General features: G+C 39.4%; 1 protein-coding gene across 4 annotated transcripts in view; it reads left to right on the forward strand.

Annotated features, from left to right (window-relative positions):
• LOC124117197 (TBC1 domain family member 12-like) overlaps positions 1-12,790 on the forward strand; it is an 80,788-nt gene that overhangs the window by 49,724 nt on the left and 18,274 nt on the right. The window contains exon 1 of one of the 4 annotated variants that reach the window (XM_046478986.2): positions 1,003-1,390. The exons of 2 other annotated variants lie outside the window; for them this stretch is intronic. In XM_046478986.2, coding sequence (XP_046334942.2) covers positions 1,317-1,390 — 74 coding nt within the window. In that variant the 5' untranslated portion in view covers positions 1,003-1,316. Of the gene's footprint in view, positions 1-1,002; positions 1,391-2,971; positions 3,281-12,790 lie in introns of those variants that run through there. One more of the 4 variants, XM_046478978.2, reaches the window with a different exon arrangement.

Consider the following 12,790-nt stretch of genomic DNA (forward strand, 5'->3'; position numbering starts at 1 on the left):
TTGGCCTGGCATAAGAAACTTTAATTGCATCATCAAACACTTATTAAACTTTTTGACACAAAAAACAGAGCTCCAGATAAGTTTTTGAGTTTTTACTCGAAGGTTTCTATTTTAATTAGGTTATTACATTTTTCATTGAATAAGCAATATTTTTTCACTGATTTAATCATCACTCTATTTGTTTTTTCCCAAAATAAGTAAGCATTTTGAGATTTAATAAAAAACTAAATAATGTTTTAGGTGTATATAACGTTTCTAAATATAGGCTTGACTCGGAAAGTAAATTTGCTCGTAATTGTATTTCAGAAATTAGCTCTGCTGTACGAATGCTGAAAACGCTTCATTGGGTATTTACGCATGCTTTTTTCAAACAATTGAGTTCTCCTTCTAATGAATGCATTACTGTACGCAAGTTAATTGAAAGTAATTGGGTTTTGAATAGTTTATGGGGGTATATTACGCAAATATGTAGCTTATCTGTAGCTCTGAAATAACTGTCTGATTTGAAGCATGCTTAGATATGATTAAACAAATAAGTTTACACGGTAGCGCCCTCATGAGCTCTAATGATTTCCCTGTTTGCAGTGACCAGGGCACTTTGCCCTATGAAATATTCTACTCAACCTTTACTAAGGATAAAAATAGTCACCTTTAGTTAAAGGTGTTATCCTTATTTTATGTTGAGTAGTATATATGTCGCCAATAATCTGATCTATGTATGTACAATCATCCACTTGTCAGGACATGTTTAACATAATTTATAACATAGCAGTGTCCCGTTATATAAACCTATACCAGTTCAACAGTGATGTCTTACTGGTTTTACATATGTGTTCCTGTGTGTGTGCCATGTCCTTTTGTATGACCTGTCTCCTGACCTGCTGGTGGTGGTGACAGTCGCCCTTGTCACTCTACCCACCAGAGGGAGTTGTCGGGAGTCGGTGGTGCATGTCAACACGCCTGACTGATTGTTTATACAACACAGGCTTCAGTCACATGACTACCAGGAATAGCTGGGTCCAAATCGCGACACCAGCAATATTGCTCACCTTAACTTGAGGTTATAAATATATACCTGTCTCCATCCTGTTACCTATATCATCGCGTGAGTTCAAACAGACCGGTAGGCCAGGTTGCCTACAGTCACGTTTCGAGAGCTTGTGTCGAGGGAATGAGGAAACAAGGGGAGGGAAGTGATTGTCTGGCTTCGTGTTAGCAAGCCAGCAAGTGGGAGATACAGTCCACAGATACCACAGTGGTGGAGTTAAGCAGTGGATGGGTTACTAGCTCGCTGTCACGCAGTGTGTGGAACCCCGATGTCCCACAACATGCCGAGAGATATCGGGGATACTGTTTTGTGCACCGGGGAGAAGATCATCACCATTGCAGAGTGAGTAATTTGTTGATGGATATGTTTGTTATTGATTGACCTACCTGTGTTGAATTGTGGGAAGAAGAAAGTTATTGATTCAGTGAAATGTGTTTGGGGAAATATGGATATGGGTTAATTTGTGTAAATGTGTTCACTGCCTGACACCTCCAGGTGAAAGTGTTTGGAGAATGTCTGACACCTGGGTCTGCTTGACATGACAAACTACCGGGTTCATGTATTGAAAGGAATCTGGTTATGTTACTTCGACTTGAAACCTATAGAAATTTTATTTAGCCATGTAACTCCACATTTTAGCTCATGATAATGATATTATCTTCAAAGTAACATTAATTTTGACCATAACTGCATGTTCTCCAGCACCTAGGGGTAATGGTATTGCAATATGAATATAGGACAAGTATATGTGGCGATCTGTATGTACAGTCATTGAGATGTGTCAGATGACAACTCAATATATATATTACCCTGATAGTGCTAATCTTGTTGTATTGTTTTTGTCAACCATCACCCTGAGCAGAGACAGTTACAAACCTGAAACATAATGACATTATTTCCCTTAGAACCGACACAATAGTCTTACATACTACAATGTCACTTTGTAATGTATGTCAAAATTTCCAAATCTATGTTGCCCTCTGTGAACAGCAACAAACTGCAGGGGAATTTCCCCTCACTTTACTGACATAAACCCCAGCACAGTGCTTGCACATCGGAAACAGATGTTTGGCTGTCGGCCTTGCTGTTGTTATCACCTGTTTGCTTCAGGTAGCAGATCCTTCAGGGTGATCAGGTAGTTGACATTGAGGAAACAAAGCCTCACCTGGAACCAGTCACCTGTGGAACATTAAGCCCTGCTCGCACATCTATAACAGACCTGATCACAAGCGTTGCCAGTTAATGGACACAGTGTACTGTGGCTGAATGTGTTTGTCTTGAGGCAGTAAGGACATTTGGGCATTCAAGTGGTCAATTTGGGATAATCTTAATGAACAATGTCAATGAAAACCCAATTTAGAGTGAAGCTTGGTTCATTATTCCACATAGTCAAATACAGTTTTTGTAGTTATGGAATCTTAAATCAGTTATTCCTTTATGCTTGTCAGGAAACATTAACGCTTATATAAATTTGTTTTGAAAGGAAATTGTTATCTAGGGAAAGCAAACTATGGATATTGGATCAAGGAAATGATTGGTGATAAACATGAGTCATCTGTACAAACTTGCTTTATTGAGAAGTAATAGATATGTGCTCATAACTGTGAAAGGGATAGTTCTGTTAAAAGGCTTTTCTCATCTATTATGGATGTAAATAGTTTCTTTGTTTAAAATTTCCCATTAACAGTCGTGAGGGAGATGTTATGTGTATCTTTTCACAAGGTCCTCATTTTGGAATGTCGCCTTTGTGATAAACAAAGTCATTGGACGGTGTTATGTTGGGAAATGTGATTTACTTCCTAAATACCACTGACATCGATAACTATTTATGAATTGACTCTCATCTGCCAACATAGGCCTGTATGCATACTTTCCGCATCAGTAAGCCCCAACAACGTCTTGACTCTGGAGATGGGCTGATATTTTGTGTAGTACCTATCGACCAAGGCTCACATAGGGAGTGGAACTGTCTTTGCTCCAAGCTGTCGCCACGCCGCTTACGATAACTGTACGATGACAATATCCCTTACTTTATACCACACCGGTAGCTGCAGAGACGGGATGTGGCTGGTGATTCAGTCCACAGCTCGATCCAGGTCTCATATGTGATGGGAATATGAAAGTAATGGAATATTACAGTGGGCACACAGTTGTTACAAATGGCCACGCGGAAAGTTCAGAAACTGATCTTCTTATACACCATGTTCAAGTAATCCCCGTGAGGCTTTCCAAGTGAGTAATGGAATCTTGTTTGTTTTTCATGTTTTCATGTGATCAACACTCTATGGGTCAGGCAAGGTTTCCGTCATCTGAACTATCTTCCTGTTTACACATTGCAGAGAGACAGCTATTATGCAAGCTTTAAGCTGTGATCATTTACTTGTGTTTATGAAGTACCTGCCAATTGGGACATACTTTTCGTATGAGTAATTCATAATTGACCTGGATTATATTCTGATTGATTACGGAGGTAAGAGCCCTGAGGCTGGATCTTCAGTATGTGATTGAATGTTTGCCCACAGAATGTAGATTCTCTGTTACATGGCAACATTCTTATGTATAAAAACAGTGATGTAAATTTTGAAAATCATATATTTATTTGTGCCAGTTTTTATTCTTTTTTTGGAATTTCATGAATTCGGGAGTTAAATCATTTAACTATACTTTTCAATTTTCAAGATAATCACAGAAACCTGTTATCAAATATATCCAACAATCGGTCAGAAATTCTTTGAAACTGTTGTGATAAACAAATGTGAATCCATGTTAGACTGCATCATGGGACGGTGGTATCCCCCATGAGCCATTATGATAAACTGTATTATCTACTGATGTGGTCATTAGCGGCAGAACACCATAGCTCTGCTAACCTTTATACAGGCATGTTTTCATGTGTCAGAGCTGTTGACAGAGATTGGGGCTTATGACAGCGGAGATGAGGATGCTGTGTGCTTCCTGTCGCCCTGGTGATCTGTTAGGTTGTTGTACATGGTAGAGGAAATGTCACAAGCCTGCTGCACTTTACTCAAGTCGAAGTGTAGGCAGATTTAGGTCCATGGTTGACGACCACAGATAGGCCATTATTAGAACCCGCCCACTACTTGTTATTGCTTGTCAGGAACTGATATTTGATACTTGTAAATTCAGTATTGGGAATATATTGTAATTTTTATTTGAGAATATGTTGATTTTGGTGACAGGTGGTATTAGTCATTGGCAAGCCATGGCCCAATTTAGTGTCGGAGTACAGAGCTACTTTCTCAGTTATTTGTATTTATCAAATGGTCTCTATGCTATATTCCTATATTCAACAAGGTCGTCAACATTATCACATCATCATAATTATCATTTTTGCCCTGTTCAGATCTGGTAAGAATTTGTCTTCAACAACCCATGTTGTTAGCGGTGACTAACTGGATCGGATGGTCAAACTCACTGACTTGGTTGATGCAAGTCATTGTATCCCAATTGCACACATCGATGCTCATGGTGTCAAATCACTGGATTGTCTTGTCCAGACTTGATATTTTTCAGACCGCCGTCATGTAGCTGAAATGTTGCAGAGTGCGGTGTTATACAAGAAGACCCTATTAGCTCATTTGTTCATTTCATACGACAATATCCATACTTCTCCAACCGAGTGAGCTTGACTTTTCATTAACCTAATGCCCAGGTGGTAACAGACTTCCTCGTTAGCACAGGTAGACAAACACATACTCATCTATCACACCTGACAGGTGAACTACCATGTACAGCATACATCACAGATGTACAGGGGCAGATATGAATAGGGCCACAATCTATGACATGGTGCAAATACTGCAATATCAATTTAGTTTCCTGCCACAGGGCATTTATCACTGGATTTGTTCATCCATAAACAATAAGCCTCTGGCTGGCCTCTCAGCGAGGCATTGTCAAGCTTACAGTAACTGTTGTGGTATTTGCCTTGAAAACGTTGTCGGGCCTTGGGAGTGGTTAGACACGGGGTTGGTAGTTTGACATTTCTCACTGAATTTTCTTTGAAATAAAATGTCAGACAAGCTGTCTTGAAGAGTTCTGACCTGTGGAGTATTCCAGGTTTTTTCTGGTGAGGTGTTTTATGACATAGAATGGGTTCTTTGTGTTAAGTTCTGCTTTATGTGGATTTGACATCTTAGTGTCCAAAACACCCTAACAGCCCAAAAAGGCTTTCAGTGGAAGAATAAAGAGAATACCTGCTCTTCTTGACATTTTAAAACAGTATTTATTTATTTTTTTCAACTAACTGGCATGCAAAGAAGATGTCAATTTGATTGATGGCAGAAACACATTTTTTGTAGTTGGTAATGTGTTTGTTATTGTGGCTCTGTTTAAAATGGCATTTACGTTCAAGATGTAACTATCAGTTCGAGAAATTAGAAAAGATAGTGTAGATTTGTTTATTACATGTGGTGCTTGTGATAGAACCAGTCCAGCTAGGAAGTAGTATGTTTGAGTCAGTGATATCTAGCAGTTTATCATGGGTGCTACATAGGCTGTATCTGGTACATGTTTGTTTGGTATTTTCCCCAAGAAACACACAGAGTGTTCAGTGTATACCCCATGTCTGACAGTAAGGATCAGGTGATTACAATGTGTGACCTGCCTGAATGTGTGCTGCACTATCATTGAATGATATCAACAACTACCCAATGAGATTTGGGGATTTCTCTGTGTGTTAATAGCTGAAATTTTGCTGACTGCACTGTAAAATAATGTTCCCTTCACTCACTAGAAAATGAAATGATGAGATTCAATACATATGAGTCAGCAACACACCCAGAACAGTCTGAACCTGTGCACCTGGTCTGTGATGAAGTGAGTGAAGATGACCTATCCCCCTCCCTGCCTCCTCATCTGACATTAGGATCTGTGATCCACTCTACCGACTCACAGTGACACACTCAGGTACACACCTCCCACCCCTCCAGGCCTCATAAGTCACCTTACTTTCTGATACATAATTTAGGCCTCTCTGTGAGCCCCCTGCGTACTGTCATACTGCCTCCCACCCACACACCTAGGTTGTCTGTCTATTCACAGTCTCTCTGCTCTCACATGTCCCAAATACATTTATTCCACAATTGCTTCTATCCTGTCTATTTCAGACACCTTAGATTACCATCACCAACAGCTGAATCAGCAAACAACAGCCGGACAGATAATTCTTAGACACAGAAATTTGCTGATACAGCATTAGGCAATATTCACTCGCTAACTGAATAAAGATGAGAATTATTTGGAACACAAATTCTGCTCTAGAAGTACAGAGAAATACACGGGCAAAATCAATCTGCACCTCGACATAGTTTACTTTGTGTGTGGAATGCATATTAACATTGATTCACTGACATTGCGTGGTAGTCAGTGCTTGGCCTGAAACCAATCCCTCTCATTGTGAAACACCCTGCATAACTGCCACACAGCTACCTGTACTGTGTAGACTCAGGTATGCTGATTACAACTGCAGGTGTCGGTATGTTCCCTTCTCACACCTCATTGATACAGTCATAGGCCCTCAATGCTAATGCTGAGTTTCATTCCGTCTGTTTTTCCATCTGCGCGTTCTGCTTGTGGTTGTCCAAAAATATGGGTCAAACCTCATGGTGTCTTTCTTTAGAGTAGCCAGATTTCATGATTAGTAGATTAATTCTATGTTGTGCTTTTCTCCCTCTAAGCACCATAATTTATTTATAAATTGACACAGAAATGTGTCTTTAACCACACTGAGTATCCAACTTTTGATCAGTCATGGTTTAAGATGTAACTTGTTAACTGTTTTAGTATATATTATTGAAAGATGTCCACTTTATTTTACAGTTTAACCTCTTACGATCGTTGAAAATTGGTTTCTTACAAAGGCTACAGTTATTATCTGAAAGAAAATAAACAGTTAGCATATGAACTTGATGCAGTGTGTCTGAACTATAATGTGTGCTGTCATTAATCTTCAATGATTGAATGTCTTGTCAGAGTCTGTGAACAGCGAATCATGCCGTCAACATTCAGTGCATACTGACTGATCTGTATGTGGGCCATCAGAGACACTTCTCATTTGTATTATAACATTCTGTTCAGGGTTGGAGCACCTTGCCAACACTCATTCATGGCCTGTTCTTATCATCTGTTAGAGGACATTACCATCAAAGTGTAAGTAGAAATTCTAGGGACAAAGTGGAAAACCGGATTTTGAAAATGTCATTAAGAAAATGTGGCTTGTAGAAGCTTAGTGACTGTAATTAATAACATGCATTATGTTAGAGACTACTTACTTATCATACAGGTCACAGGACTCGTGACTTCTGCACCTCAACATCATAAGGCTTAGTGACTTATTATATACATCATTATAAGAACTATTGACGGACTATTTACATCATTATGAGGACTTCAGTGACAAATTATTTATATTATATTTACAAGCACCAGTGATGAGTTAACAGCACTCTCATTGAAACAATGGTGGAAACTCACTAAACATACAACCAGTGCATCAGACTTCATCAAAGGGAAGTAACTGCATTGAGGGAAACCCGCCCCTTCTAACTTAGCAGGCCGCCCCATGTTGACATGAACTGTGACTGTCTGAAAGGGAAGTTGTGTATTCCTATAGATAGTAGGCTTCCTGATACCACCACCATGATAGTGTCTCACTGTCCAGTTATATAAACCTACTTGGGTTACTTTTGTTTACCAGCTTAAAGGTCAAATGATTCTCCTTGCTTGAGTTTGATTGAAATGCTGCAGTCTACAAGGATTGATCATGTGTTAGTCTCTGAGATGGAGATGTGACTGGTAAAGGAATTCAGTACCACTATTGTAATGAAACGATTGTTTTCAACCTTTCTGATAAGTAATGGCCAAATGTTCGGGGCAGGCGGAAAACTGATACCTACTTAATAAGAAATTATATGTTTTTCTTTTCGGAACGACTTTTCCTCACGTTGTCAATATCCAGTCTTGATCTGGACATTGTGAGAAGTATCGTGTGAAAATAGGAAATTGTCGCTTTGTAATTTGGATACCTCTCTCTCTCTCTCTTTCTCTCTCTCGCACACGCACACACACACACACACACACACACACAGTTTGTTGTAGTACTGGGATCTTGCTATATGCAAATAAATTATTGTAATAGACCCCACACTATTGACTGCCCAACAATTGTCCCAGTGTTGAAGAATGGAAGTATTTCCCTGTTTATGTGACCTGCAGTGCGCCCAATGTGGACTGGGCAGAGTTGTAGGTATGGCAGCAGCTGGGCGATACGAGACCATAATCTCTCAATATCGTTCTCAGCATTTGAGTCAAGTGCTATCTTATGTTGTATTGACCTAATGCACACCTTGAGATGTTGTGCCTGACGCTGCTGCAATAGCTAATTTCTACCATGCAGTTTTGATGATTGATTACTTTTGATTCATCCTACTTATAGTTCAAATTTGGTAAGTGAAAAACATGAACATTTAAAAATGTTGGGGATTAAATGATTTGAGTCATATGTGAGTAATTATTCATCCTGAATTGCTCAACATATACAGAGTTATCTTTCCTTTACGAGTCATCTCCCCTGCAAGATGTGCCAGTGCATGGTGTATTTCTTGTGGCAATGCCTGTCAGAAACACCTAAATTAGTAATTGGTGGCCACTGGACATAACGATATTCCCAACGAGGCCTGATTTCATCCGGTTGGTCCCCCTTCATAGATTACTACTTGTTTTATGGCAACATGATGGTTCTACTGTGGCAAGAACTACTGTCAGTCAAGCACCCTACTCATCTGGAAATGTCAGATTGCCATCTTTAAATAACCTTCATTGATCATGAATTTGATTTTCAATTTTGAACATGCTCAATATTGACGATCAAGAGAGTTGATTATTTGTTGTCCTGCCATAAAACCTGTGTTTCCTGTGTAAGTACTTATACTTCTTTGAGGAGTCCTGCTATTCAGTCTAATATAACTTAACAGGGCCATTAATGTGTTGGCTGTTTACAAAGAGCCTTGAAGAACTACCCCCTGAGGCCTCATTTGTTTTATTCTTTTCCTTTGTCACCTTTTTTTAAAAATGAGATCCCATTCTTTTCGGAATTCTTACGTGTTCTTCATCTTGAAAAAAAAGAAGAAGTTTTTAGTTAATAGGTTATCTTGTTTATTTGTCTCCTCAGAGGTGAGGGGTTAGCCAAATGGTTCCAAGTGTTTTTTATCCCCAAAAGACCTAGGTTGTTAGTGTCTCCAGTGTCGTAATGTTGTTGGAAATTTTTGAAAATAGTGCTAAACCCAACACTGTCATCACACATTCAAGCCCCCTTGCCGCCGCCAGCATCGGTGCCATTACTGATGCACTCACCCTCGCTGTAATCAACCAATGCAACACAGTTCGTGCTCTTCACTAAATCACTCTGATTTTCTTCAACTAAGTACAGCAAAGTTGTCCTTCCTTGATCAATTCACAGAAACCGCATCAATCAGAAAATAAAAGCATTGCTTCTCAGTTGTGTATCTCACTTGATCCCTGAATCTGTCTCATCTTTGTCCATGTGTATGTTACTGATATTTAAGTTGCCTATTGATAGGAATCACTTTCAACCTGAAATTGAGATTTACTGTATGGTTCAATCTTGCCAACGCTCGGCTTAAACAGGTTGAAACCGACAATCTTTTCTCAACTGTGTAAAATTAGATGGACTTCTTTACCTAATGCTCATTGTGTATTCTCTCAGGCGTTTGTGTTCAGGCTTGTACTTTTAGCCTCCACTGGGGTGAATCTTTGCTTGTGCGCAAACAGATTTTAATTGGGTTGGGGATTATCAGAGACTTGACAAATAGACAACATCAGCCTGTTTTTTGGCATGCAGATTTAAATTACATTTTTGAATTTTGCCAACCGTTTAAAGAATGAGTTTGATGTTTGGAATTGATTTGGTGATGAAAAACGATCTTCCCTTTGCTGCATCTGAAATGAGAGTGATGAATTCCAAAACATTTTAGAATTTGATTCAATATGAATATTTTGCTGTTAGTGATTTTCTGCCGTATGAATATTCATCATGATGGCAATTACAATTGCTTTGTTTTGGGAAACAGGAATATGAGTTTCTCTTCGAGTCATGACAGCTGCACACGATTAGATGTCATGATAGATGACCTCTTGTTGTGGAAGTTGTAACAGACAGTGACAGCTTCATGAGAAGTGGCACAAACTGTCTTTGTTTGAACTACAAAAACACAGACATTAAAAGTCTTGTCATGGGTGAGCAGGGGCAACATTTGGAGTGATGTCTCATTTCATATTTATGCTTTCATGAACTGGTTTGACATATTATGGAATTTTGTGTGAGGTCACTTAGTAATGGGTTTGAAGTAAGTCTCACACAATATTATCTCATGTCAACCCCATGTTATGGAGATGTTTTGTGTTTGTGTGAGTGAGTGAGTTTTCTTCTGAAGCCGACATTATTACAGTTGTATTGCAGTGGAATGTAAATAATCAGTAATATTTACCAATTCCCAAGTTTTCTATGACAACCAGTGGACACTCTTATACCCTGAAATGCCTCAAGTGGTTGATATAATATCAATAGAATTTGATATAAGCTGTTTATATTTTTAATCCCACATAAACCATCACAACTATTTTTGTCAACCATGACGATATTTAGAATGTAGTGTCTAACCATGAAGAATAGGAGACTCTTTATACATGACAGCCTAGCCATTAGCTTGAGCTACAATGTTTGTGGCAACTGGAGCTGATGTCTCCAGTGAGTGTTCTTAATCCGAGTGGGCTTCCTTGTGTAAGTGGGCCTGGCCATGCTCCTTCAGGTCAACCTGTCATGGAGGTAAGTCTCTCGGGGTAGAGACTCACTGGTGGAGAAAGGATGACATTTGTTGTAATCTGATAATCAGCTAATAATAAGCTAGTGTCTTGTGAAACAACAACGTCACTGACATACTTATAATTTAAGACCTACTTTGACAGAGGACACAAGAAATTTGAAGGAAGTTGAAGATGTTTGTCCCACAGAACACATTTGACAGGTTGTTTTAGATTTGGTTTGGTTTGTTTGTTGTTTAATGCCACACTCAGCAATATTCAAGCTATATGATGGCAGACTGTAAATAATCGAGTCTGGATTAGACAATCAAGTGATTGATATCATGAACATTGATCCACACAATTGGGCTACGATGACATGCATCAACCGAGTCAACGAGCCTGACCACCAGATCTCGTTAGTCACCTCTTACGACAAGCATAGTCGACTTTTACGGCAAGCATGGATTGCTAAAGACCTATTCTACCCCTGATCTTCATGGGTCGTTTGTAGTAGAGCCACCAATGAAACGTCAATGATGGTTGTCCAAAATGTAATGCTGTGATAATAATAAAAATAGTGAGTGAGGGTTTTATGCTGCTTTGACAGTATTTCAATTGTTTGTCAGCTCAGTTTTGGACACAAGCCATAGTGACACAGGTCCAGTTATGGACCACATTGGCAGTGTGTGAGTAGAGATCTACAGCAGGTACCCGTGTGAGGACGGGTAGTAGCGGGGTGGGTACCCAGGTAGTAAATTTGGACTCGTCCCAGCCCTAAAATCAGCGATAGATTATGTCATTAGAACTCTCCCATCCTTAACAGTCAAGTAACGTAGTAATTGCAAAATCATACGAGACAAATCCTTAGGTTCATTTGTCAAGTAGGTAAGTCTCTTGTAACTGGCGGTGAAAAGACAGCATTTGTTGTTATATGACATTCAATAATTAGCTATGGTAATCTGGTAAAAACTCCATCATCACTGACATCTGATAAACTTGTGGAATCAATACTAATTTGTTGAGGATGAAGACGTTTACATCCATTATGCCATCTTGAAGCTGTTAGGATCTTCACAACTTCATGAGAAAGTGGCAGTGGCTAATGTTCCATAGGTAAGAGGATTAAGCTCACACAAGACTGGATATGTAACCAGCGCTGAGTAGGTCAGAGTGCACAGTGAAACACACCAGGGTAGGTAATCCATTGGTGGGTAATAGTGGTGCGTGTCACATGAATATTGATAAGGTGTTGGGAGAAGAGATAGCTGTGTGAAACCCAAGCCTTGACATTATCATAACAACAGCCATGTTTTCTTCTGTGGGAAAACATGACACAATGGAAAAAACACCCTGAGGAGTTCACAAGAATAAATAAACAGGGTTTGCAGTGTTAGAAATTGGCACTAGTCCTATAGTCCTTGTCAAACTGGCCAATAGTTAAGGTATCATAAGGACTAGTAGAAATTTGCCATTTTTAAGGGTTTTGCTGTATGTTATCATTATAAGGACTAGTAGACAAAAACGGTTAGTTTCTATCATTGGTTTGTGTTGTCTGTTTCATTTAAAGTCTTGAGATACTGCATGGGCAGGGTAGAGACTGAGCATGGTTTGAGAAGTGTGTTTTGAGGGGGTAACTGGTAAATGTTACTGTATGGGTGCATTGTTTCTCCCTTGAGTGTGTGAGTGAGTAGGTTGGGTTTGACAACTCTTTTAACAGTATTCCAGCTAAATAAGACAGTGTCAGCTTACTGTGTGAGGAAACCCCAAAGTGTTGCAGGTCTCAGACGTTTACGGCTTTGATGAAACCCACGATGAGGGGCATTGTGCTGAAAAACCTAGAAACACATTTTGGGCAAACCGGGATTCGAACCCATGATTACCGGTATAGCTTTTTGGCTT

The sequence above is a fragment of the Haliotis rufescens genome, unplaced genomic scaffold (assembly GCF_023055435.1).
Source record: "Haliotis rufescens isolate VD_foot unplaced genomic scaffold, xgHalRufe1.0.p SCAF_12, whole genome shotgun sequence".
Lineage (NCBI taxonomy): Eukaryota > Metazoa > Mollusca > Gastropoda > Lepetellida > Haliotidae > Haliotis > Haliotis rufescens.